At 33.5% G+C, this 23,124-nt stretch overlaps 1 protein-coding gene across 2 annotated transcripts in view; it reads right to left on the reverse strand.

The window, feature by feature from the left end:
* Positions 1-23,124, reverse strand: part of NELL2 (neural EGFL like 2) — a 131,776-nt gene that overhangs the window by 15,674 nt on the left and 92,978 nt on the right. For both annotated transcript variants that reach the window (XM_056799013.1, XM_007503882.2), the window contains 3 exons: positions 17,251-17,346; positions 15,404-15,544; positions 1,449-1,642 (listed from right to left, as the gene is read on the reverse strand). In XM_056799013.1, the coding sequence (XP_056654991.1) occupies positions 1,449-1,642; positions 15,404-15,544; positions 17,251-17,346 (431 nt within the window). The remainder of the gene's footprint in view (positions 1-1,448; positions 1,643-15,403; positions 15,545-17,250; positions 17,347-23,124) is intronic.

Genomic DNA, 23,124 nt, shown 5'->3' on the forward strand with positions numbered 1-23,124 from the left:
TTAGTTCCCTTGATATACTTGGTCTTTGTTCTTCCAGATGAACTTTGTGATTAATTTTTTCTAATTCTATAAAAAGTGTTTTGGTAGTTTGATAGGTATAGCACTGAATAAATTAATTAATTTAGGTAGGATTATTATTTTTATTATATTAGCTCATCCTACCCATAAGCAATTGATGTTTTTTCAATTGTTTAGATCTAGTTTTATTTGTGTCAAGAGTGTTTTATAGTTATGTTCATATAATTCCTGGATTTGTCTTGGCATGTAGATTCCCAGGTATTTTATATTATCTAGAGTGATTTTTAAAGTTTTCTTTTTCTAACTCTTGCTTCTGAGTTTTATTGGAAACATATAGGAATGCTGATGATTTACATAGGTTTATTTTGTACCCTGCAACTTTGCTAAAATTGTTGATAATTTCTACTAGCTTTTTAGTTATTTTTTTTATTCTCTATGTATATCTGTATACCTAGATGACAACTATTCTTGAGAGTAATTTGGAATTATAGGGAAGGAAGAAGTTACTAAAATAACTTGGTAGATGTATATCCCACAAATGTCAAGCAAAGAAAGGAAATTCTCTATAATCTTCATGGTAACACTTTTTATGATTGCAAAAAAAAAAAAACTGGAAACAAGTTAGTTAACTAACAGACTGAATTCATTAATGAAGGAAAGACCAAACAAATTAAGGTACATGAATGTGATGGGATATTATTTGTTAAAAATTGCAAACATCATGGTTTCTGAGAAGTAAGGAATGACTTACTTGTATGGTCTTTTTTTTTTAAACTGTTACCTTCCATCTCAGAATCAATCTTGTGCATTGGTTCCAAGGCAGAGGTAGGGTAAGGGTTAGGCAATGGGGGTTAAGTGACTTACCCAGCTAGGACATGTAGGAAGTGTCTGAAGATAAATTTTAACCCAGGACCTCCTGTCTCTGGACCTGGCTCTCAATCCACTAAGCCACCACCTAGCAACTTTCAAGACTTATATAATTTTAAAGATTGAGATGCGAAGTAGGCAAAGCCAACAAAATGATAAACACAATGTAATGTACAACAACATAAATGGAAAAAATCCAAACCTAATTTGTGGGATTATAATAACCAAGACTGGCCTTGGAGACAAGTTGAGAAATGTATCTCCCTCCTTTCATTGCAGAAGTGAGTGAAGGACCCTGAGTATTTTATATTTTATAAGCTGTCATTTCTCTCTCTTTTTTTCTCTCTTTGGTACAAGAGGTGGCTTGCTGAGTAGGGAAATGGAAAGACATACTCAGAAATAACTGTGATGTAAAATATATAAATAAAATATTTTAAATCATAAAGATCACGTCTTTTTCACTAGTATTGCCCAATGTAACTTCCTTTCTCTGGTTTTATTATTATATAATTCTTCCTAAGTAAGGCAACATAAGAATGATAAATACTTTAATCTATACCAACCTGACATGAACACACGGAACATCGGTCATTATCTAACACCCAAATCTGCCCACTGTGTTTAACTTTTTCATTGTGAATACAATCCCCTGTGCAGTTTTTTCCATGAGGGCACCGACAATCATAACCACCATCCAGGTTAAAGCAAATAGTATCATTGGCACAGCTGTGTCTCCCAGTACCACATTCATCAATGTCTATGGATAAGGGGGAAAAAAGGAACAAACTTTTAATACCTACTACAAACAATGTAAGTAATCTCTAGCCATAAAACATTCAGTTGTAAACTAATTTCTACTTTGTGATTATAAGTTTCATGTTAGATCCTAGTTTAAATAAGTAATATTAATATTTTTGTGAGATTACTTTGCATATTTCAGAGTAAAGTCACAAATTGTGGTCAACGGATGGAATTTTTAAAGTACTTATTCTATTAATCTAAGGGGCATAGAGGCTGGGAAACACATGTGTGGGAGGGGAACGGAAAACTGCTACTAAATGAAATTTTAAAAAATATTTCATTTTTCCCCAATAACATGTAAGAAAAATTTTCAACATTCATTTGAAAAAATGTTGATTTCTAGATTCTCTCCCTCCTTCCTGAGGGAAGTCCCTCCTACCCTTCTCTCTTCTTTGAGATAGTAAGCAATCTGATATATATTTTATATGTGCAATTATGTAAAATATTTTTCCATATATTTTCTGGAAGGGGAGGAAGGAGGATGAGGAAGGAAGAAAGGAGAGAGAGAGAGAGAGAGAGAGAGAGAGAGAGAGAGAGAGAGAGAGAGAGAGAGAGAGTGTTTTGGTGTGCATTCAGAATCCATCAGTTCTTTCTCTGAAGGCAGAAGACAGATGGTATTTTTCATCATGAATCTCTGAGATTGTCTTGGATCACTGTATTGCTGAGAATAACTAGGTCATTCACAGTTAGTTCATTATAAAATATTGCTGTTACTGTATACAATGTTCTTCACTAAATGAAAATTTTAAATTGTTCAGATATCCTAGTTAATGCACTAGTCCTTGGTACCAAACTGTGCTTTAAGTAAATGATGGAATTTTTTCTTTCCTTTTTATTTTGGAGTTAACCTTTTTAAAATTCAACATATATTTTTAAAATTTTGAGTTCCAAATTCTCCTCTCTTTTTTTTAGCCTATTCCCAGACTGTTGAAAAGGTAAGCAATATGATAACCATTATTCATGAGAAGTCACGCAAAGTATTTCCATAATAGCCATGTTGAAAAAAAAGTCAAGAAAAATAAAGTGAAAAAAATATGCTTCATTTTGTTCACCAGCTCTCTCTTGAGGTAGGTGGTATTTTTCATCATAAGTCCTTTGGAATTGTTTTGGATCACTGTATTGATCTGAGTAGCCAAGTCTTTCCTAACTGATCAACATTATAGTACTGTTTTTTGTTGTGAGCAAAGTTCTATTGATTCTGCTTACTTCAATTTGCAGCAGTGTATTAAATATTCTCATGTTTTTCTGAAATCACTCTCCTCATCATTTCTTTAAAAAAAAAAAAACCCTTACCCTTTATCTTAGAATTGATGCTAAGTATTGGTTCCAAGACAGAAAAGTAGTAAGGACTAGCCAATAGAGGTAAGTGATTTGTCCAGGATTACACAGTTAGGATTTGAACCCAGGACCTCCCATCTCTAGGTCTGGCTTTTTATCCACTGAGCTATCCACCTGCCCCTTCATCATTTCTTATAGTAAAAATAGTATTCCATTATAATCATATACCATAACTTGTTCAGCCATCCCCCATTGATGGGCATTCCCTCGGTTTTCAATTTTTTGCCATCACAAAAAGACCTGCTATAAATATTTTTGTACATGAATGTTATGGGATATTACTTTTCCTTTTTCTTTTATCTCTTTCAGATACAGGCCTAGTAATGGTATTGCTGGTTCAAAAAATATAGACGGTTTTTATAGCACCTTGGGTTCTCTGGAATGGTTGGACCAGTTCACAACTCCATTAACAATACATTAATATATCTATATTTACACATTCCCTCTAGCATTTGCCATTTTGCTTTTCTGCCACATTAGACAATCTGATAGGAATGAGGTGGTACCTCAGAGTTGTTTTGATCTGAATTCCTTTAATGATGACGTTTCAAGGTATTCCTTAGACATAACATTAAATTTCATACACATACCCTTTCCAAACACCTCCACAGATTATGCATCTTTCTCACATTTACTTTTATTTACTTCACATTTATTTATCTTACTAGTTCTGCACTGAATTGAATTGGCACAGCTATTTTCTTCCACTAATCATTTATACTTTATCTCTCTTTAGTCCCTCCTCATACATAAACAACAGCAACTACTTTACATGGTCCATCTTGCCAATAATCCCATTTAGTTCTTAATTCTTTAACTTCTTTCTCTTCTCAACTGTCTCAATGTCCCCTATTCTATGCAATTAAAGTCACAAACTCATAGCATTTTCATACATATTATCCAGATCTGAGCCTTGACTGCTCAGAAAAGTGATCAACTTAGAAGATATAGTCCATAAAGCATGAAGCCTGGAGTCAGGAAGTTGAGGTCAGGAAGGTTTGAGTTCAAATCCCTCCTGGAATACTTACTGTGTGCCCCTGGGGCAATTCACTAAAATTGCCTGCCTTAGGTTTCACAAGTATGAAATGGAAATAAATAATAATAGCCCCAACCTTGAGAGGTTATTTTGAAGGTTAAATAAGAAAATATTTGTAAAGTGTTGTGTATAAAGCTAATATGTGTAAATCACAGTGCCTGGCATGTAGTGGGTCTTCTTCCCTTTAGAAGGAAGATAAAAGTATTCCTGTTGGTCCAGAGTAATACTTTAGGAAATAGCCTGTGGCTGGCTCAGTCGTAAAATGAACCCACAAAACCTTAGCCTAGTAGGGAGTTGCTGGTGTATTTCAGGCAAGGTCCAGTACAGCTACCAGTTTAGAACTCTGAAAGCTCTAAACAAAATCCATCTGGAGCAGTCTCTGAAGCTGGTGGAGGGAATCCACTGCAAGAGTAACCCCTGATGGGAAGTACCCCAAGTGGAGCCTATAGAAGATGTCTGAGAGTTCTTAGCAGAGTCCTGGAATTCTTATAAGGAAAGACCTAATCAAGGACCAGAGAGGCCCAGCCTATACCATTTTAGTTGTGGAACTTGAGTCAAGCACATACCTCCTCCTAGCCCCCTATGAAAAAACCCAAGGAAAACTCCAACATCAAAAAGACACACCATGATTTGAGAGATGCCCAGGGAGAATAGTGACCCCACAAGAAGTCTACTTAAAGCCTTAAAGGAAAAATATCTCTATGCCCTGGCATAGGAGTCCCTGGTAGAAATAAAACAAGATGGACAAAGTGGAATAGCCAAGAAAAAAAGAATGGTATGGAAAATTGACATCTTAGAACTGATAGTAGAAAGTTTCCCTCCCCCCCAAAAGTAAATGCTGAAAATTAAAATTGGCCATATGGAAACCATTTTTCAAAAATATAACAAGAAATATTTGTGGAAAATTTTAAAAGATCAACAAGAAAATCCAAGATGTATAATATGAAAAAAACAGTTGTCCTGGATAATAGGTAAAAGAGAGACAATCTAAGTATTATGGAACTCAGAAAATTATGTTCAGAAAAAGTCTAGATGCCATAATTTAGGAAATTATAAATTAAAAATTCCTCAAACTCTTAGAATCAGAGAGCAAAGTAAAAAATTGAAAGAATCCAACAGGTCTTCCCCAAAAAAGAAATCTAAAAATGAAAACTCATAAAATCATCATACCCCAAATCTAGAACTTCCAAATCAAAGAGAAATAATAATCCAAACAGTATAAAGAAAGAGTCCAAATAACAAGTACCTATGATAAAAGGAAAGACTTAGAAATTCCTTTATTCCATTAAGGTAGGAAAGGAGAGTTTCGAATGCTTTTAGGAAAGCAAGAGGTAAAGATTTATAAGCAAGGATCAAGTATATGGAAAAACTAAGTAAAGAGAGGAAATATACTTTTATTGGAATAGAAGACTTCTAATTATCATTGATGAAAAGACCAGGATTAAGTAACATTTGGAAATGGAAATGCAGGTTCTAAGAGAACCATAGAAAGGTGTATATATATAAAAAATTGAAAGGAAATATGTGATGATGAGTGGTTTAGATGTTAATTGGAGGATAAGAAACATGTATTCTCAGAACTCTAATGCCCTTAAAAGTCACAGAGAAAAATTAAAACGACAAAGAATCTTTGGGTTTCTTGGGGTTTGGGTTATTCTGCTTTAATAGTTTTAGGAGAAGACAAAAATGGGACATGATATTTGAATTATTTCTTTCTGATTGTTTGAAATATTTTTTCCTTGTCTTTGGAACTCTAGGATGTGGATATAGTATTCTTAGGAGTTTTCTTTTGGGGATCATTTTCAGGAGATGATTGCTTAATTCTTTCAAGTTATATTTTACCTTCTGATTCTAAGATATGTGGAAACTTTTTTTGATTCTGGCATTCAGGTTGTCCAATAATTTCTAAATCATCTTTGTCCATATGTTTGCCAGGTATTTTTTTTCCAATGAGATATTTCACATTTTTCCTTTAAAAATTTTTTTGGTTATGTTTTATTGTTTCTTGATGTTTCATGGACTCTTTAGCTTTTATTTTTAAAATATTGCCAAATTTTATTTTTTAAACAGTTATTTTCCTAATGTAATGAGATTTTGTACTTTTTCTTTTTGACCAATTTTGCTTTTTCAAGAAGCATTTTCTTTAATATTTGTTGTGCCTCTTTTACCAAGATGTTAATTTTCTCTTCATAATTTTCTTGTATTACTCTCATGTCTTTTCCTAGTTTTTCTTCTGCCACTCTGATTTTAAAAATCATTTTTTTCTTCTTCATTACTTTTCTCAGCTCTTCTAGGAACTATAAAAGTTAAAATTAAATCTCAATAATAAAAATATTATATCTTAAGAGATTTATTAATGATCATTAGAAATCAAGGAATAAAGATGATAACAAAATAAAGGCCACGTGCCCATGGCTGATCAGTCAGTTCAACCACCCACCTTACCACCACCAAGCTTGGGACAGGAAGTAAAGAGGTGAGACCCTTCCCATCCTTGCCTAATATCCCCTGTGTACAGGAAATACATAAGAACAAGAAGTCAATAGGCTCCTGGGAAATGTAGTTCTTTTTTTTAGGGTAACAGATTTTCAATTATACAGAACTATTTTGTGGCTTGTGTCCAACTTACAATTTACCTTGAGGCTTTGCTTGTAAATGTTTTTGTCATTGTCTTCAGAGTTTGTATCTTGATCTTCCCTTTCATCATAGTAGCCTTTTATGGTTAAATACTTTTTTGTTGTTTGTTCATTTTCTAAGCCTATTTTTAACTTTAAATTTTGTGTTAGAGTTAGACTCTGTTCACCTCAGGCATAGAAACTGTTCCAAGCTCCAGTCTTTTTCATATTGCAGTTCTTAGAGATGGTTCTGAGGATCCATATGTTTTTGGTACTTTCAAGGTTGCATGATCTTGAGAGAAATGTAGCTACTGCTCTCCTTGTCTACATTCTGATCTTTATCTTACAAGGTTGCCTATTCTCTTACAAGCACAAGGAATAGTGGTCCTCTCTCCACCATGGAATTGCTACCAGGAACTAGGGCCTCTGTTTCCCTCTGTCCTAGAACTTTAAGTTGGGTTCCTGTTCCCTTATGACCACATGTACTACTCTCTGCCCTGGAATTGTGTCCTAGAACTGGGTAATGGGCAATGGAGTTGCCAAGCAGCACTTCATCCTGCACTCATTGCTAGCATAGGTATCTCCTTTAATCTCTTTATGACCAGTGCCTAATCCTCTTACTATTTGGGGGTGATGAGAGCTCCTAGAACTGTTGCTCTTACAGATATAGATTCCAAGGTTCATAGCTTTTGTTGTCACTTTCCTTTGCTCTGGAACAGCCTCTACCCCCAATACCACAGACTTCTACTTCTAGACTTCCAAGATGTTTTGAGCTAAAAAATGCCTCACTGGCTCTGCTCCTTCAGAATTCAATACATTATTATAAAGTGTTTTTTGAGGGGAAAACTGGGGGGTGTTGCTTCCTCTATTCTTCTATCTTGGTGCCACCTTTGGAATATAGTATTCTAAGATCTCTGCTTCTTTATAGTGATGGCTGTTAATCAGGTACAGTTCTGACTACAACTACAACTCTTTGGTACTTGAAATTCTTTCTTTCTAGCTCCTTGTAGTTTTTTTTTTCTATCACCTGGAAATTGAGTTTAGTTCACAGTATTCCTGGGAGTTTTCATTTTATGGTTTTTTTCAGGAACTGACCAGCTGATTATTTCTGCATTCACTTTGTTCTCTGGTTATAAGAGATTTGGGCAATTTTCTTTTAAAATTTCTTGAAATATGTTATCTATGATCTTTTCTATTTTTGACATGGCATTCAGGTCACAATTATCTTATATATTTTCTTTTTTTTCTAGGTCAGAGTCCTAGAAAATGTCTTTTCATGTGCCCAGCAAAATGTTGCATTTAGTGAAAGCAAAAAAGGTTTCACTAAGAAATACTTAAGGTAGTCAGAAAAACACAGTTTTTGAGGCTACCAGGAGCCATAGTGACCAGTGTGGCCTGGCAGAACTTAGATCCAAGTACTCAAGGTACTACTCTGAGAGCTTAAGTACCCTTTCCTGAGATGTTACAGATGGCCCTAAAAATCAATCACTTGGATCTTCAAACATTTGGAAGGCTTTAACCCTGGAAATAGGTGTAGCTCAGATCAAGAGTCCTGGTGACCAAAGATAAAATTAAGTGGAGTAAACTAGCTCAACCAAAAGCCCATTAGTGAGAGGAATCAGGCCCGTGCTTAACACTCCAATTCAGCAATTAGGACTGGAGAGATAAGTAAGCCAAAGAAACCACTAAAAGAAAGAAAAAAAATATTATACATCTAGGGATGTTAAAAGTCTAGCCTTATATGAGAAAGTAACATCAGAGAATCTTCAAGGAGAAACTCAATGGGAAAAATTGATTCTCCACAAGGACTATAGAAATACATAGGATAAATGAAGAGAGAGAGAAAAAGAAAGAGAGAAAGAAAGAAAGAAAGAAAGAAAGAAAGAAAGAAAGAAAGAAAGAAAGAAAGAAAGAAAGAAAGAAAGAAAGAAAGAAAGAAAGAAAGAAAGAAAGAAAGAAAGAAAGAAAGAAAGAAAGAAAGAAAGAAAGAAAGAAAGAAAGAAAGAAAGAAAGAAAGAAAGAAAGAAAGAAAGAAAAGAAAGAAAGAAAGAAAGAAAAAGAAATAGAGACAAGAAAGAAAGAAAGAAAGAGAGAGAGAAAGAGAGAGAGAAAGAGAGAGAGAAAGAGAGAAAGAGAGAGAGAAAGAGAGAGAGAGAGAGAGAAAGAGAGAGAGAAAGAGAGAGAGAAAGAAAGAAAGAAAGAAAGAAAGAAAGAAAGAAAGAAAGAAAGAAAGAAAGAAAGAAAGAAAGAAAGAAAGAAAGAAAGAAAGAAAGAAAGAAAGAAAGAAAGAAAGAAAGAAAGAAAGAAAGAAAGAAAGAAAGAAAGAAAGAAAGAAAGAAAGAAAGAAAGAAAGAAAGAAAGAAAGAAAGAAAGAAAGAAAGAAAGAGAGGGAAGGAGAGAGGGAGGGAGGGAGGGAGGGAGGGAGGGAGGGAGGAAGGAAGGAAGGAAGGAAGGAAGGAAGGAAGGAAGGAAGGAAGGAAGGAAGGAAGGAAGGAAGGAAGGAAGGAAGGAGGGAAGGAAGGAGGGAAGGAAGGAAGGAAGGAAGGAAGGAAGGAAGGAAGGAAGGAAGGAAGGAAGGAAGGAAGGAAGGAAGGAAGGAAGGAAGGAAGGAAGGAAGGAAGGAAGGAAGGAAGGAAGGAGATATAGAAGGAAAATAAAGATGGGATGTTGAAAAAATGAGGACACTAGTACACTGTTGGTGGAAGTGTGAACTTATTCAACAATTTTGGAGAACAATCTAGAATTTATGTTCACAAACTTAGAAGAAGTTATGTCCAGAAGTATACCCTTAAACCTATGGTGAGAAAGGAAAAGAACCTATATGTTCTAAAATATTTATAGAAGCTGTCTTTGTGGTAGCAAAGAACTGGAAATTTAGAGAACTGCCCATCAATTGACAAATGTCTAAACAAATTGTGACATGTTATTGTGAAATGATGAGCAGGTAAATTAAAAAAAAAAACATGAAAAAATCTACACAAAATTATGAAAAGTTAAAAAAAGTAGAACCAAGAGAACAATATATAGAACTATATAATTAATGTTTGAAGAATAACTTGTATTGAATATCTACCTATACAGAAAGAACTGATAAATAGAAATACAATAGGCATATGTGTTTTTGGCAAATTATACCTTCACTAGTGCAGGGAAGAGAAGGGAGGGAAATATTTGGGAATATGTATATAACCAACAAACACATTAATAACATCCTCAAAGAAAAGGTATATACCTTGATAGACTGGAAGAGAATAAATGGGAAAAAAAGAAAATCAAAACAAAAAAAAACAGCATGGGGCTAGTAAACCTAACTTAAATAGATTTAGAACCAGGAAAAGATTAAATAGAAACCAATGACTCTATTGGAGAGGAAATAGAACAAAATCAAAATACTGAACAATGACAGAAACTATAAGATATCAAAATCAACTGGCCTGAAACAGGTTAAGGAGAGAAGGTTTAAGAATCATTTGAGAGAAGAGCAGAGAAGAAGCTCTTTCAGGACAGAAGAGCCCAAACCCACAGATCCAGCAAATAATTAGAGGAGTAAGATTATAGGAAATGACAGGGGGCAAAGAAGGAAAAAAATATGAGTACAGAAAAAGAAAGAAAGAAATTACAATCAACAGCTTCTATCCAAGTAATGTACAAAGAGAAAATGGAACAGAGGAAGACCAAGGAACACCAAGAAAAAACATAGAAACTCTAGCAAATTGGACTCAGGCTTTGGAAGAACTCAAAACAAAATTCAAAAAGCAATTAAGATAGGTTGAAGACAATTGGGAAAAGAACATGAAAAGCAAAATAAGTTATCTGGAAACAGAGGCACATGAACTAAAACAAGAAAATGGTGTCTTGAAAGTCAGAATTGACCAGCTTGAAAATTAGGCAAAGAAAGTGAAAGATGACCTACAAAGAAAAACAGAGCAGAAGAAGAAGGATGATCAAAAAACCAGGGATGAAATTTAGTCTTTAAAAATTATAATCCAACAACTCAAAGCAAATGACTTCATAAGGCAGCAAGACTCTATAAAACAAAATCAAAATAATGAAAAAACTGAGGGAAATATGAAACACCTCATTGATAAAACTACAAACATAGAAAATAGATCCAGAAGATTAAATTTAAGAATTATTGGACTACTGAAAAATCGTGATCCAGAGAAAAAGCCTGGACATCCTTCTACAGGAAATTATCCAAGAAAACTGCCCCAACATTCTTTAACAAGAGGGAAAAGCAGAGATTGAAAGAATCCACAGATAACCTCCTGCATTTAAACCCCAACTGACAATGCCCAGGAATGTTATAGCCAAATTCAAGAACTACCAGACCAAGGAAAAGATACTATAAGCTGCTAAGAAGAAACAATTCAGATATCATGAAACCACTGTTAGGATAATATAGCTCCTGGCTACATCCACACTGAAGGACCAGAACACATAGAATATGATATTCCAGAAAGCAAGGGAACTGGGACTACAACCAAAAATCAACTACCCAGAAAAATTGACTATATTCTTGCAGGAGGAAATGTGGTCTTTTAATAAAATAGAAGACTTCCAAGCATTCCTAAGGAAAATATCTGACTTAAACAGAAATTTTGATGCCCAAACACAGAATTGAAGAGAATCACCAAAAGGTAATTAAGAAATGGGAAAAAAACTTTTTAAGGGACCCAATAAGTTCAAATTATTTGTATTCCTATTAGAAAAAATTATATTGGTGACTCTTAAAAAATTGTTATTATCATCAGGGTGGCTAGAAATACACTTAGATGGTACAGTGACAAACTACATAGGATGATATGTCAAAAATATATTAAAAGCTAGAGTAAAGAAGAGAATAATACTAAGAGAAATGGGAAAAGAGATAAAATGTGGTAAATATATATTGCATACAGAAGCTCATGGCAGGAAGTAGGGAAAAGACCAATACAATGGAAGGGTGAAAGAGATTAGAGACAGTCTCCAAGAAAATTTTAATCATTATAATGGGAAGGGTCAGAAAGGTTCAAATGGAAGGAAAACCTCCAACTCCAAATTCAATCATCATCATCATCATCATGATCACCAACATTAACAACAACACCATCATCAACATCAACAACAGCATCATTGTCATCAACATCATCAACATCAACATCTAACTATCCATCTTTTCCTGGCCCAGGAAAGATTTTTGCATATTATGCAAAGTACCGAATGAGAGCCAAAAGACCTAAATTCTAGGCCTGAGTGCCAGTATGTATCCTTTGGTGGTAAAAAGAAAGTTTTCTTTTTTCCTGGACTCAGTTTCTTCATTTATGTATGAGTGAAGTTTACCTAACTCTGCATTAAATTAATCAATTAAATCAAAGAATAAATCAGATGTAAACAAGAAAAAAAAAGCTTTCTGTAGCATGATAGCAAAGTTCCAAAAATTAAAACTCCTGGTACTCCTGGTATAGTTTGATCCATTAAGTTCCTACATGACTAGGGCACTTTGTTCCTTCTCAGGTTGGAGATATTTACTGGGTCAGCACCTTTTCATTTCTATATCTAGAAGCTCCTTGCCAATGTAGTTTATGCTTAACATGTTCTAATAATACATCAATTCAATACAAAGAACACAATTAAAATGGAATAAAATATTAAATAACAAGGGAAAAGATACCATACGCAAACAGGCATGATTTCCCAGAGATTCTCCATGTTGTCAGAGGGAAAGAAACATTTCCTGAACATTTCACCCTATGCTCACAACTCATAGTCTTCTTATATCTTTTACTGTTAAGAGTCATTCCTCATTGCAGCTCTATTTTGTTTCTAACACTTGTTTCCTAGAGGGGTTTTTTTTGGCTATAACTAAGTTGCCTTTCTGCTGAGTTATTGTCATCTAACAGATGGCTTCTTCTATTACTTGGGCTACTTCTTCATAGGGAGTATTATTAGATTTGGGGAAGACTACTATTCTTATAGTCATCTGAGGTCTTTTGTTAATAGGTCCATAGATACACCCAACTAGCACAAAAAAGTGTCCTTAAATTCAAGATTTTCTTTTTGACAGACTCCCTCCACTATCAGGATTTACTCCTGTCCTGCTTAATGTGTGGATTATGGTGAATGTCAATTCCTTTTAAACTTTAAATAATTTTCTTTCCATTCACCCAGCCAATATCTTAGTTAAGGCCATGATTCTCTCTTACCTTTACTGCTGAAATAGCCCCTTTTTTCTCTAAACCTCCAGTTTCTCTCCTCTATGTTCTATGTTCCATTTAGTATGTATCTATGTTCCATTTAGTTTCCATGAATTAGTACTAAACGATGCCAGGCCATGTTACTTCCCTACTTTAGTAAACTCCTAGTGTCTCTCTCTTGCCTCTACAATTAAAAAAAATACTCCTTTAGTTTTCTCTGTGAGGGAACGTCTTTCACAGTTCAGTTCCTTTTTTCTATTCCAGATTCATTTTTACAACCCAGTAAATTGCCTTGCTTCTTGTTCTCCATATACAATATCCCTTTTCTTGGCCATCTCATAGATTTTTCTCTCTGTCCTAGAATGCATTTCTGTGTCACTTCTACTTTTTTATATCCATAACTCCCTTCAAAGTTCAATTGCATCCTCTGGAAGAAAAAAAATGCCTATCTGTGTTACCCACAAAGCTAGTGCTGCCTCCATAAAAACAACTTTGCTTATATTTCATATTTAATTTTCTACATATGTATTCTTTCCTCCTAGTAGAATATTAGTGCCAAAGAGAAAGCTTATTTTGCTTAATAAAGACAATTTTTAAAAAAATAAAAGAAAAAAGAATCATTTGATATCACTCTATTGTAAATATGGATAACATGGAAATAAGTTTTGAACAATGATACACGTATAACCCAGTGGAATTGCTTGTCAGCTCCAGGAGCGGGGAAGAGAAGAGAGATGGAAAAAATCATGTACCATGTAACCATGGATATTCTAAATAAATTTTAAAAAAGAATCATTTGACTTCCAGAAGACTACACTTTACAAAAAGCCTGGATACTGTATTTTAAGAAATCATACATGATAGCTTCTCAGATTTATTAGATCAGAGGAAAATGAAGATAGAAAGAGAGTCTTCTAATATTCAGCAAGATATTGTAAAAAAAGAATGTTTCACAAATATCACAGCTGAAATCTAGACATTCCATGTCCAAGAAAAAATGCTTGCAAGCACCCAGAAAGAAGATCTGGAAGCTTCTGGTAAAAGAGGAAATCATGAAATACAATATTCCAAATGGCAAAAGAATGAATTGCCCTTCCAGGGTGAGTATGATTCTACTATACTCACATAATGGAGAAAAAAGATGAACCTTATAGGAGAGAGTTTTTTAATGCAATAGAGGATTTTTTCCTCACAAAAGTGATTGAAGGAACTTCAGAAAGCAACATAAACAAAGCAGTTTTGAATATAATGTATATAATTTTATGATTTTTAAAAAATACCTGGTGTACACCTATACAAATATGTACCTGCAAACATTTAAATACCTCACTCCAATTAGATTGGCTAAAATGACAAAAGGACAAAATGACAAGTGTTGGAAGAAAAATGGCAGAAAATGGGGAAACCAATATATTGTTGGTGGAACTGTTAATTAATCTAATAATTCTGGGGAGCTATAAGGAATTATAGGGTTATAAAACTGTGTATACCTTTTGACCCAGCAATACCACGACTAAGTTTATTTCCTAAGGTGATCTAGACCAAAAAGAAAAGAACCCATATGTTCTAAAATACTTACAGCAGCTCTGTGGTGACAAAGAACTGAAAACTGTCCATTACTTAGAGAATGGCTGAACAAACGGCATATTATTCTAATGGAATACTATTGTGCCAAGAAATGACAAACAAGATGACCACAAAAAAACCCTGGAAAGTGATGCAAAGTGAACAGAACTATGAGAACATTGTACACAGTAATAACAATCATATTTGATGATCAACTGTGAATGTCTTAACTATTATCAAAAAGGCAAGGATCTAGGACATAGCCAAAGGACTCATGATGAAAAATGATACTTATCCCATAGAAAGGGAAGACAGAGTGTGAATACAGATTGAAACACACCATTCTTCATTTTATTTCCTTCATGAATTCTTTCTCTAGTGTAAGCAAAATATGTCTTGTTTCACAACATGACAAAGAAGAAAATGTGTATTATATGATAACATATATACAATCCATATCATATTACCTACTTTCCTGGGGAAGAGAAGGGGAAGGAAGGGAGAGAATATGGATTGCAAAGCATCAGAACATGAATATTAAAAATTGTAATGTAATTAATTAATATATAATCTGAAATTTTCTTAAAAAACAATATCTTGAAAAGTGAAAAAATAAATTATTAGGAACAACTTTTAAAAAGCACAGAGTATAAAATAGAGATCTGTGGTTACATGCAGTCCCTTTTTATTTTTTAAAGCCCTCATCTTTTTCATTTTGTCGTTCTATTTTCAATGCTCAGCACAGTGCCTGACAAATAATGGTTCTTAATAAATGTTTATTGACTGATTAATCTCAGTAATGCTAAATTATTTCATTAGCATGTACAAATTTTGCTTTAATATGTCAAAAATAAATGTCACATTGCATGTAGGTTTAAAATAGTCTATGATTTATGTCCTGAGAGATGATAAACTAAGCTTTACTAGAATTTTCATCATGAAATCATAAGAGGTCTTAAGCATTCATTTCTTTCTCTAGTACTGACCTTCGCATGATTCTCCATTTGGTGAAAACATCCCATTGTCATGGTAGCCATCTCTGCACTCACAATGATACCAACCAGGCAGGTTAATGCAGTTAGCACGATTGTCACACTGCACAAAACCTTCTGAGCATTCATCAATGTCTACTCAAAAACACGTCAGAGAAAAAAGGTTAAACAGTAGTTATAATCCACTGAGAAGAAGAGATATGGTATATTAACAAAGCTTATGAATGATTGTGATAACAATGAACCCTGAAAATGGGTTAACATGCAATAAAAGTAACTATGATCATTTATATTTTTATTGCTTTTGTTATAAAATGCCTTAAGCCCATTTACTTAATGAAACAGTTGGTCAGAGAAAATCTATTAAGTGCCTCCTTTGTGCTAGGTACTGTGAATATGAAGTCATAGTCCCTGCCTTTAGGGAGTTTACATTCTAAAGGTGGAAGAAAACACATAAAAGGAAGTTTAAAAGGGGAGAATATGAGAAAAGTCTAAAGGAGTGCACATAGGTGGGAAATGAAGAAAAACCTGACCTACTTAAATGGAAATTCTGAGAGAGAAGTTACAGAGGTAATACAGAAGCATATAGAGTAAGCTTGTAAAGATTTTTATCAGTTGTCTCAAATACACATCAGTGTTGACCTTTTCAGATCCAAAGAAGTCTTTTATTCTATAAAAAGATTCTAGCTTGGAAAATTAGCAGCACTTGTACGAAAAGAATGAAGATCATAAGAAAATAATTGTCTTTTCCAGTAGAGGATTTAGTGATGGTGAGATTCATTATTTCACACATAAATTGGAGTTAGCTTTAAAGTGATCACAGAAAAATTTAAATAGCATGTGTATGGAGCAAAAATTTAAGTTTCTACTAATAATAATCTGATGACATTTTTACTAGTGCCAAGTATGAACAGCACTAGCCAATTATAAATTTTCCATAAAGTATGAACTCAAATTTGGTGTGATTTATACCCTATTTGCTATCATGAGATGACACCTAGGGGAAAAAATGAAGGCAATATGTTGTACTCAGGGATTTTGATCATAATCAAATGGATGTTGTAGCTGGCATAACCTCTTCAAGAAGGCATTCTAGGAGTATATGTAAGCCTTGTTCCATTAAACCAATACCTTTAAGAAATTTTCCTTAAGTAGTCAGCTAATATGTTTAAGCTCCATACTAATGATCAATGAGTCATAGCAAGTTTGCAGGAGATAGGCTCTACATAGTGAATGTAGAATATAGATTATAAAGTGAGAAGATATAGCATAGTCATTCACATCTTTTTTTAACCCTTACCATTCATCTTAGAATCAATACTGTACATTGCTTTCAAGGCAGAAGAGTGGTAAGGGTTAGGCAATAGGGGTTAAGTGTTTTGCCCAGGGTCACACAGCTAGGAAGTATCTGAGGCTAGATCTGATTTTACTTTCAACCCATTGAGTCACCTAGATACCCTGTCATTCATTTCTTTTTTTAGAAAATGTAATTGTTGTGTGGAAGCTATGGGAGGGAGGTTGGAGGGAGGGGAGGGAAAGAACATGAATCATGTAACCATGGAAAAATATTCTAAATTAACTAATTAAATACAACAAAAATAATAAAATGTAATTGTTCTACTATTTGCAATTACTACTAATAAATATCCTTAGAATGATTTGGGAGGAATTGACTAATGAATATATTTCACTAAAACTTCCTATCTCATTAAAAACACTTTCTATTAAGGTTACCATATGCTCTTGATAGACTACTAGAAAACTGAATTTTTACTTTTCTCATGAGTAACCACATATTGATGGAAAAATTCACTTTATATAGAATGAAAATACAATCTTACCTGTCTCACAACTATGTCCTGTGAAACCCGATGGACAGGCACATACATTGGAAGCAATACAGGTTCCTCCATTTCTACAGCCATCTTTGCAAAATGCTGAAAGAAAGAAAATATCACTAATGATATGAACTCCAAAGATCAGCCTTTTCTTTGTTTTTTGATGATGTTGACATCAGCTAGAAATAATTTTGAGCATTTTACATTTATTTAGTGATTAAGGAGGCATGTCTGTGAAAAAGTGCTTCAGAAAAGCCATGCATGGAATTTTTAACTTATTTTTTCCCCTAAGGTTACAATGAAAGCCACCTATTTGTTTTTTTACTTTAAAATTTTTTATTATGATGCAAAACAAATTTTCATATTGGCCATTGTTGTAAGAATACACTTGTACAAAACCAAACGCCAAAATAAAACCATAAATACACTGATATAAAAGACAGTATGCTTTGATCTACATCCATCCAACTCCAACAGTTCTTCTCTGAAGGTGGATGGCATTTCCCATCATAATTCTTTCAGGATTGTCCCAAATCATTGCATTGCTGAGAGTAGCCAAGTTTTCAGGCGATCATCATATAGTATTATTGTTACTGTGTACAATGTTCTCCCAATTCTGCTAATTTTGGTCTGCATTGGTTCATGCAGATCTTTCCAGCTTTTTCTGAAATCATCCTGTTTATCATTTCTTATAGCACAATGATATTTCTTCACCAACATGTACCAGAATTTATTTAGCTATTCCTCAATTAATGAACATCACCTCAATTTCTAATTCTTAGCCACAACAAAAAGAGGTGCTATAAATATTTTTGTATAAGTCCTTTCCCTTTTTTTATTTTCTCTTTGGGATACAGACCTAGTAGTGGTATTACCAAATCAAAGGGTATACAGAGTTTTATAGCTTTTTGGGCGTAGTTTCAAATTGATCTCCAGAATGGTTGTCAGTTCACAACTCCACCAACAATGAATTGATGTCCCAGTTTTTCCACATTCCCTCCAACATTTATCACTTTTCTTAATTGCCATATTGGCCAATTTGATAGGTGTGAAGCAGTACCTCTGTGTTGTTTTAATTTGCATTTCTCTAATCAAGAGTGATTTAAAACATTTTTTCATATGATTATTGATAGCTTTGATTTCTTCATCGGAAAATTGCTTATTTATATCCTTTGACCAATTAGCAACTGAGGAATGGTTTGAATTCTTACAAATTTGACTTAATTCTCTATAGGTTTGAGAAATTAGACCTTTATCAGAGAATTTTGTTCTAAAATGGTTTTTCCCAGTTTTTTTATTTCTCTTCTAATCTTGGTTGCATTCATTTTCTTTGTACAAAAGCCTTTTAATTTAATATCATCAAAATTATTCATTTTACTTCATATTATGCTTTCTGTTTCTTATTTGGTCATTAATTCTTCTCTTCTCCATAGACCTGCCAGGTAAACTATTCTATGTTCTCCTAATTTAGTTATGGTATCATTCTTTATATGTAAATCATATACCTATTTTGACCACACAAAGTTCTAGGTCATATTTTCAGGATGTAGAGGAGCACCTGGGGTCAGTCACAAGTGAACAGATGGTTCAATTCAGTTCAATGGCCTAAAGAGCCACGAGTGTTTATGGCTCCCAGGAGGCAATGACCCTTCCTGGGCAAAGACCATAATGCAGACCATGAGAGAAGTGATCACACCTCTCCTGGGGTCACTCCACCAAAAACTAACAGCACCCCCAGAACTGACTGTAAAAACAGAATTGTGAAAAAAGGCTAAAGCTTGGGACAAATCTACCCACACCTATGTGAGCAGAGATTAATTTTAACATAAAGGTCAGATTCACTTTAAATAGGTTAGAAAAAAATAAAGGACAAAAAAAAGAACCTGTCCTTTAAAAAAAAGGTACTATTGTGACAGAGATCAAGACAGAAACTCAGAGGAAGACAACAATATAAAAAAATCTACAAGCAAAAAAACCTCAAAGCAAAATATATATTATACACAAAATTTCTTGGAAGAGCTAATGAAATAGATGAGTGGTAGGAGAAAAATTGAGAAATGCAATGAAAGTGGCATAAGAAAATTATGAAATAAGAATGAACAGATTGGGAAAAGAGGCATAAAAATATTGAAGAAAATAACATTTTAAAAACCAAATTGACCAAATGTTTTGTAAAAGGAGGCACAAAAAAATCAATTAAGTGTTACTATTAACATGATCTCTAGACTGATTTTAGAGGAAGAACATAAGTTTATTTATTATATCACATGTATTGGTTAGGCCAGCATTATAACTGAAAAAGTGATATGTCTCCATTCTTGTCTCTCATGTCTAGGAGCCCCTGAATTGCCTCAGGCTGACTGATATTTAGGAGTTAATTATTCAGCTCCTCCCTTGAACATCCCAAAACATTTTAATTTGTAACAGCTAATTAAGAGGTATTGAACTATTTATATTCCTAAGAACTTTATCATTATTAGGGCAGTTAGAAGAAGTCTACATAAACAGAGGGTATGGGTGTGAATTGATTATGTTGGGATGATTACAAATTAATGAAGATGAGAAATAGGGACTGAGGAAAGGGGTAAGGGAAAGGGAAAATGGGAAAATTTATCTTAAAGGAGCAGACAAGTAAGAGCTCTTAGAGTAGTGAGGTGGGTTGGCAGGTAATGCTTCAAACCCACTCTCATCAAAATTACCCCAAAGAGGGAAGAATATACATACATTCACACATACAAACACACACTCACTCACTCACTCACTCACTCAATTAGATATAGAAACTTATCTTACCCAACAGGGAAGTAGGAATGGGAAGGAGATAAGGGAAAAGAATAGATGATAAAAGGGGAGGGGGGCAGATTAAGGGAAGCAGTGGTCAGAAACTAAACAGACTTATGAGGAGTGACAAGGTAAAAAAAAAGGAGAAAGAGAAATGGAAGGAAATAGGATAGAGAGAAATACAATTAATATTCATAACTGTGAATTTGGATGGCATGAATTCTATAAAATGCAAGAAGACAACAGAATGGATTAGAAAACAGAATCCAACAATGTATTGTTTTCAAGAAACATACATGAAACAGAAAGACACAAAATAGAACTAATTCAAATGGATAATCAGGAAAACGGTATTTTTATAAAAGGTACCATAAACAATAAAGTAATATTAATACTTAACATATATATGTGTGTGTGTATATATATATATATGTATATATATACATATATATCAACTGGCAGAGCATCCAAATTCTTAAAGAAGAAACTAAATAAATTACAAGAGTAAATAGGTGGTAAAATTATACTACTGGGGTATCTCAGCTTTCTCCACTCACAAGTAGATAAATCTAACCATAAAATAAACAAGAAAGAAATTAAGGAAATTAATAGAATTTTAGAAAAGATAGATATGATCAATCTCTGGAGAAAATTTAGTGGTAATATAAAGGAATATGACTTTTTCTCAACTGCATATTACCTTCACAAAAATTAAATCTATATTAGGGCATAAAAATCTCACAAACAAGCACATAAAATCAAAAATATTAAATGCACTATTTTTGGACCATAATGCAATAAAATTAAATTTAATGAAAGGTCTTGGTAGCATAGATTAAAACTTAATTGGAAACCAAATAATCTCATTTCTAAGGAATTACTGTGTCAAAGAACAAATCATAGAAACAATCAATTTCATTAAAGATAATAATAATCTAAAAACATACTAAAATTTTTGGGATATAGCCAAAGCAATAGTTAGGAGAAAATTTATATCTCTAAATGCTTACATTTAAAAAAAGGCAATGAATTGGGCATGGAATTAAAAATTTTAAGTCCCTATCTAAATGCCAAAATAAAATTCCTGAAAGTCAAAGGAGAGATTAATAATGAAGTTTTTTTTAAACCATTGAATTAATAAATAAACTACAAACTGGTTTTGTGGGAAAAAACACAAAATAAGTAAAACATTGGCTGATTTGATTTAACAGAAAAAAGAAAGCAAAACACCAGTATCAAAAATAAAAAGACTTAATGCAACACCAAAGAGGATGAAATTAAAGGCAATTATTAGCTGCTTTTTTGCCCAATTTTATGCCAATAAAAATGACAATCTAAGGGAAATAAATGAATATTTATAAAACATAAGTTACCCAGATTAAGAAATAGGTAAATAGAATATTTAAACAATCCTCACTTAGAAAAAAGACATTGAACCAGTCATAAATAAGCTCCCTACCAAAAAAAATCCCTGGACCAGGTAAATTTGACATTGAACAACCACCATTATAGAACATAAAAATCATTGTCTCTGCCCTCTAGGAGGGCATATGTGACTTTTAAGAACACTTCCTTCTGTATATCCTTTTTTTTACTTTGTCTTCTGTGACATGATACTATGTACTTATTCATTTGTCTCTTTTTTTTTGGATTTTCTCTTGCACTTTAAAGTGTTATCTATAAGATTCTGCATATAACTCTTCTGTTTTGTATATTATAAATTCCATCTTCTATATCTATAGAATAATATTTCCTTTAAAATCAATAAATTGGAGATTGTACATTCCATTGAGGACAGATAAATGGCACAGTGTATAGAGTGCTAGATTTGAAGTTAGGAAGATTCATCTGAGTTCAAATCTGAACGTAGAACATTTAATACCTCTGGGCAAGTCATTTAAACCTGGCTCCCTCAGTTTCCTCACCAACAAAATATGCTGAAGGAGAAGGAAGTTCATTCTACTATATTTGTTAAGAAAATCTCAACTGAATAACATCCTAAAGAATGAAAATTATTTTTCTTCATTAATTTATCAATTCCCAAGTCACCAATTACCATCTCTGTATAGATTATTCCCCAAACACTAGCTCTAACAAATTCTCTTCCCCCAACTGAAGTTCCAGATTTCTAACTTCTTGCTAGATTTCCCCAAACTGGAATGTCCAAAATTCAGCTCATTTTCTCCCCTGCAAAAAATATTTTCCCTCAAGTTTTGCCTCTATAATATCTAAAAATGTATTGCATCACCAAGAGAGCATAAGCTTCTTGAGGTCAGGAACTGTCTCACTTTTGCATTTATTGCCATTATACAGCACTTAGTATGTGCTTAATAAATACCTGTTGATTGATTGGCTTAATCTATCCTTTCTTTCCTATCATTAATGTACCCACCCTACTTCAGATCCCCATTTCTTCTCACCTAAATTATGATACAACCTGTCTGATTTCTCTTCCTAGCTCCAGGAAAGCAAATAAATATGGTTGTTTTGGAGTTTGTGTAAGTTTCAAAGCCCTGGGTTTGAATCCAAACTGTTAACAGTTATTATCTATATGACCCTGCACAAGTCACTTCAATTCAGTGTTTCTGTACTATAAAATGTGGATAATACTTGCACTATTAACCTTACAGGATTATTGGAAAGTGTTTTTGGCAAAGTTCAAAGCTTCATGTATACTATAATTACATATTTCTATTAGCTACTCCCTTCTTCAGTCAATAATCAAAGGAAATCCTAAAGGATTTAAAATGAAAAATGCTATCCATCTCTAAAGAAAGGGCTGATGGAGTCTGAATGAAGATCAAAGCAGATGTTTCTTCTCTTTCTTTTTTTCATGAATGTCTGTGTGTGTCCTCTTTCAAAACATGATGAATATGGAAATATATTTTGCATGATAACTTATGCATAACCAATGACAAATTGTTTACCAGCTCATGGAGTGGGGAGAGAATATGGAACTCAAAATGTTAGAAAATGAATTCCAAAAATTGTTTTTATGTGTTATGTGGGGAAAAACATTATGGACTCACTTTTTACAATAACAGTAGTCATACCAATAAAGTTTACCTCCTCTCTCCTAATCCCAACTAATAATTT

The sequence above is a fragment of the Monodelphis domestica genome, chromosome 5 (assembly GCF_027887165.1).
Source record: "Monodelphis domestica isolate mMonDom1 chromosome 5, mMonDom1.pri, whole genome shotgun sequence".
Taxonomy (NCBI): domain Eukaryota; kingdom Metazoa; phylum Chordata; class Mammalia; order Didelphimorphia; family Didelphidae; genus Monodelphis; species Monodelphis domestica.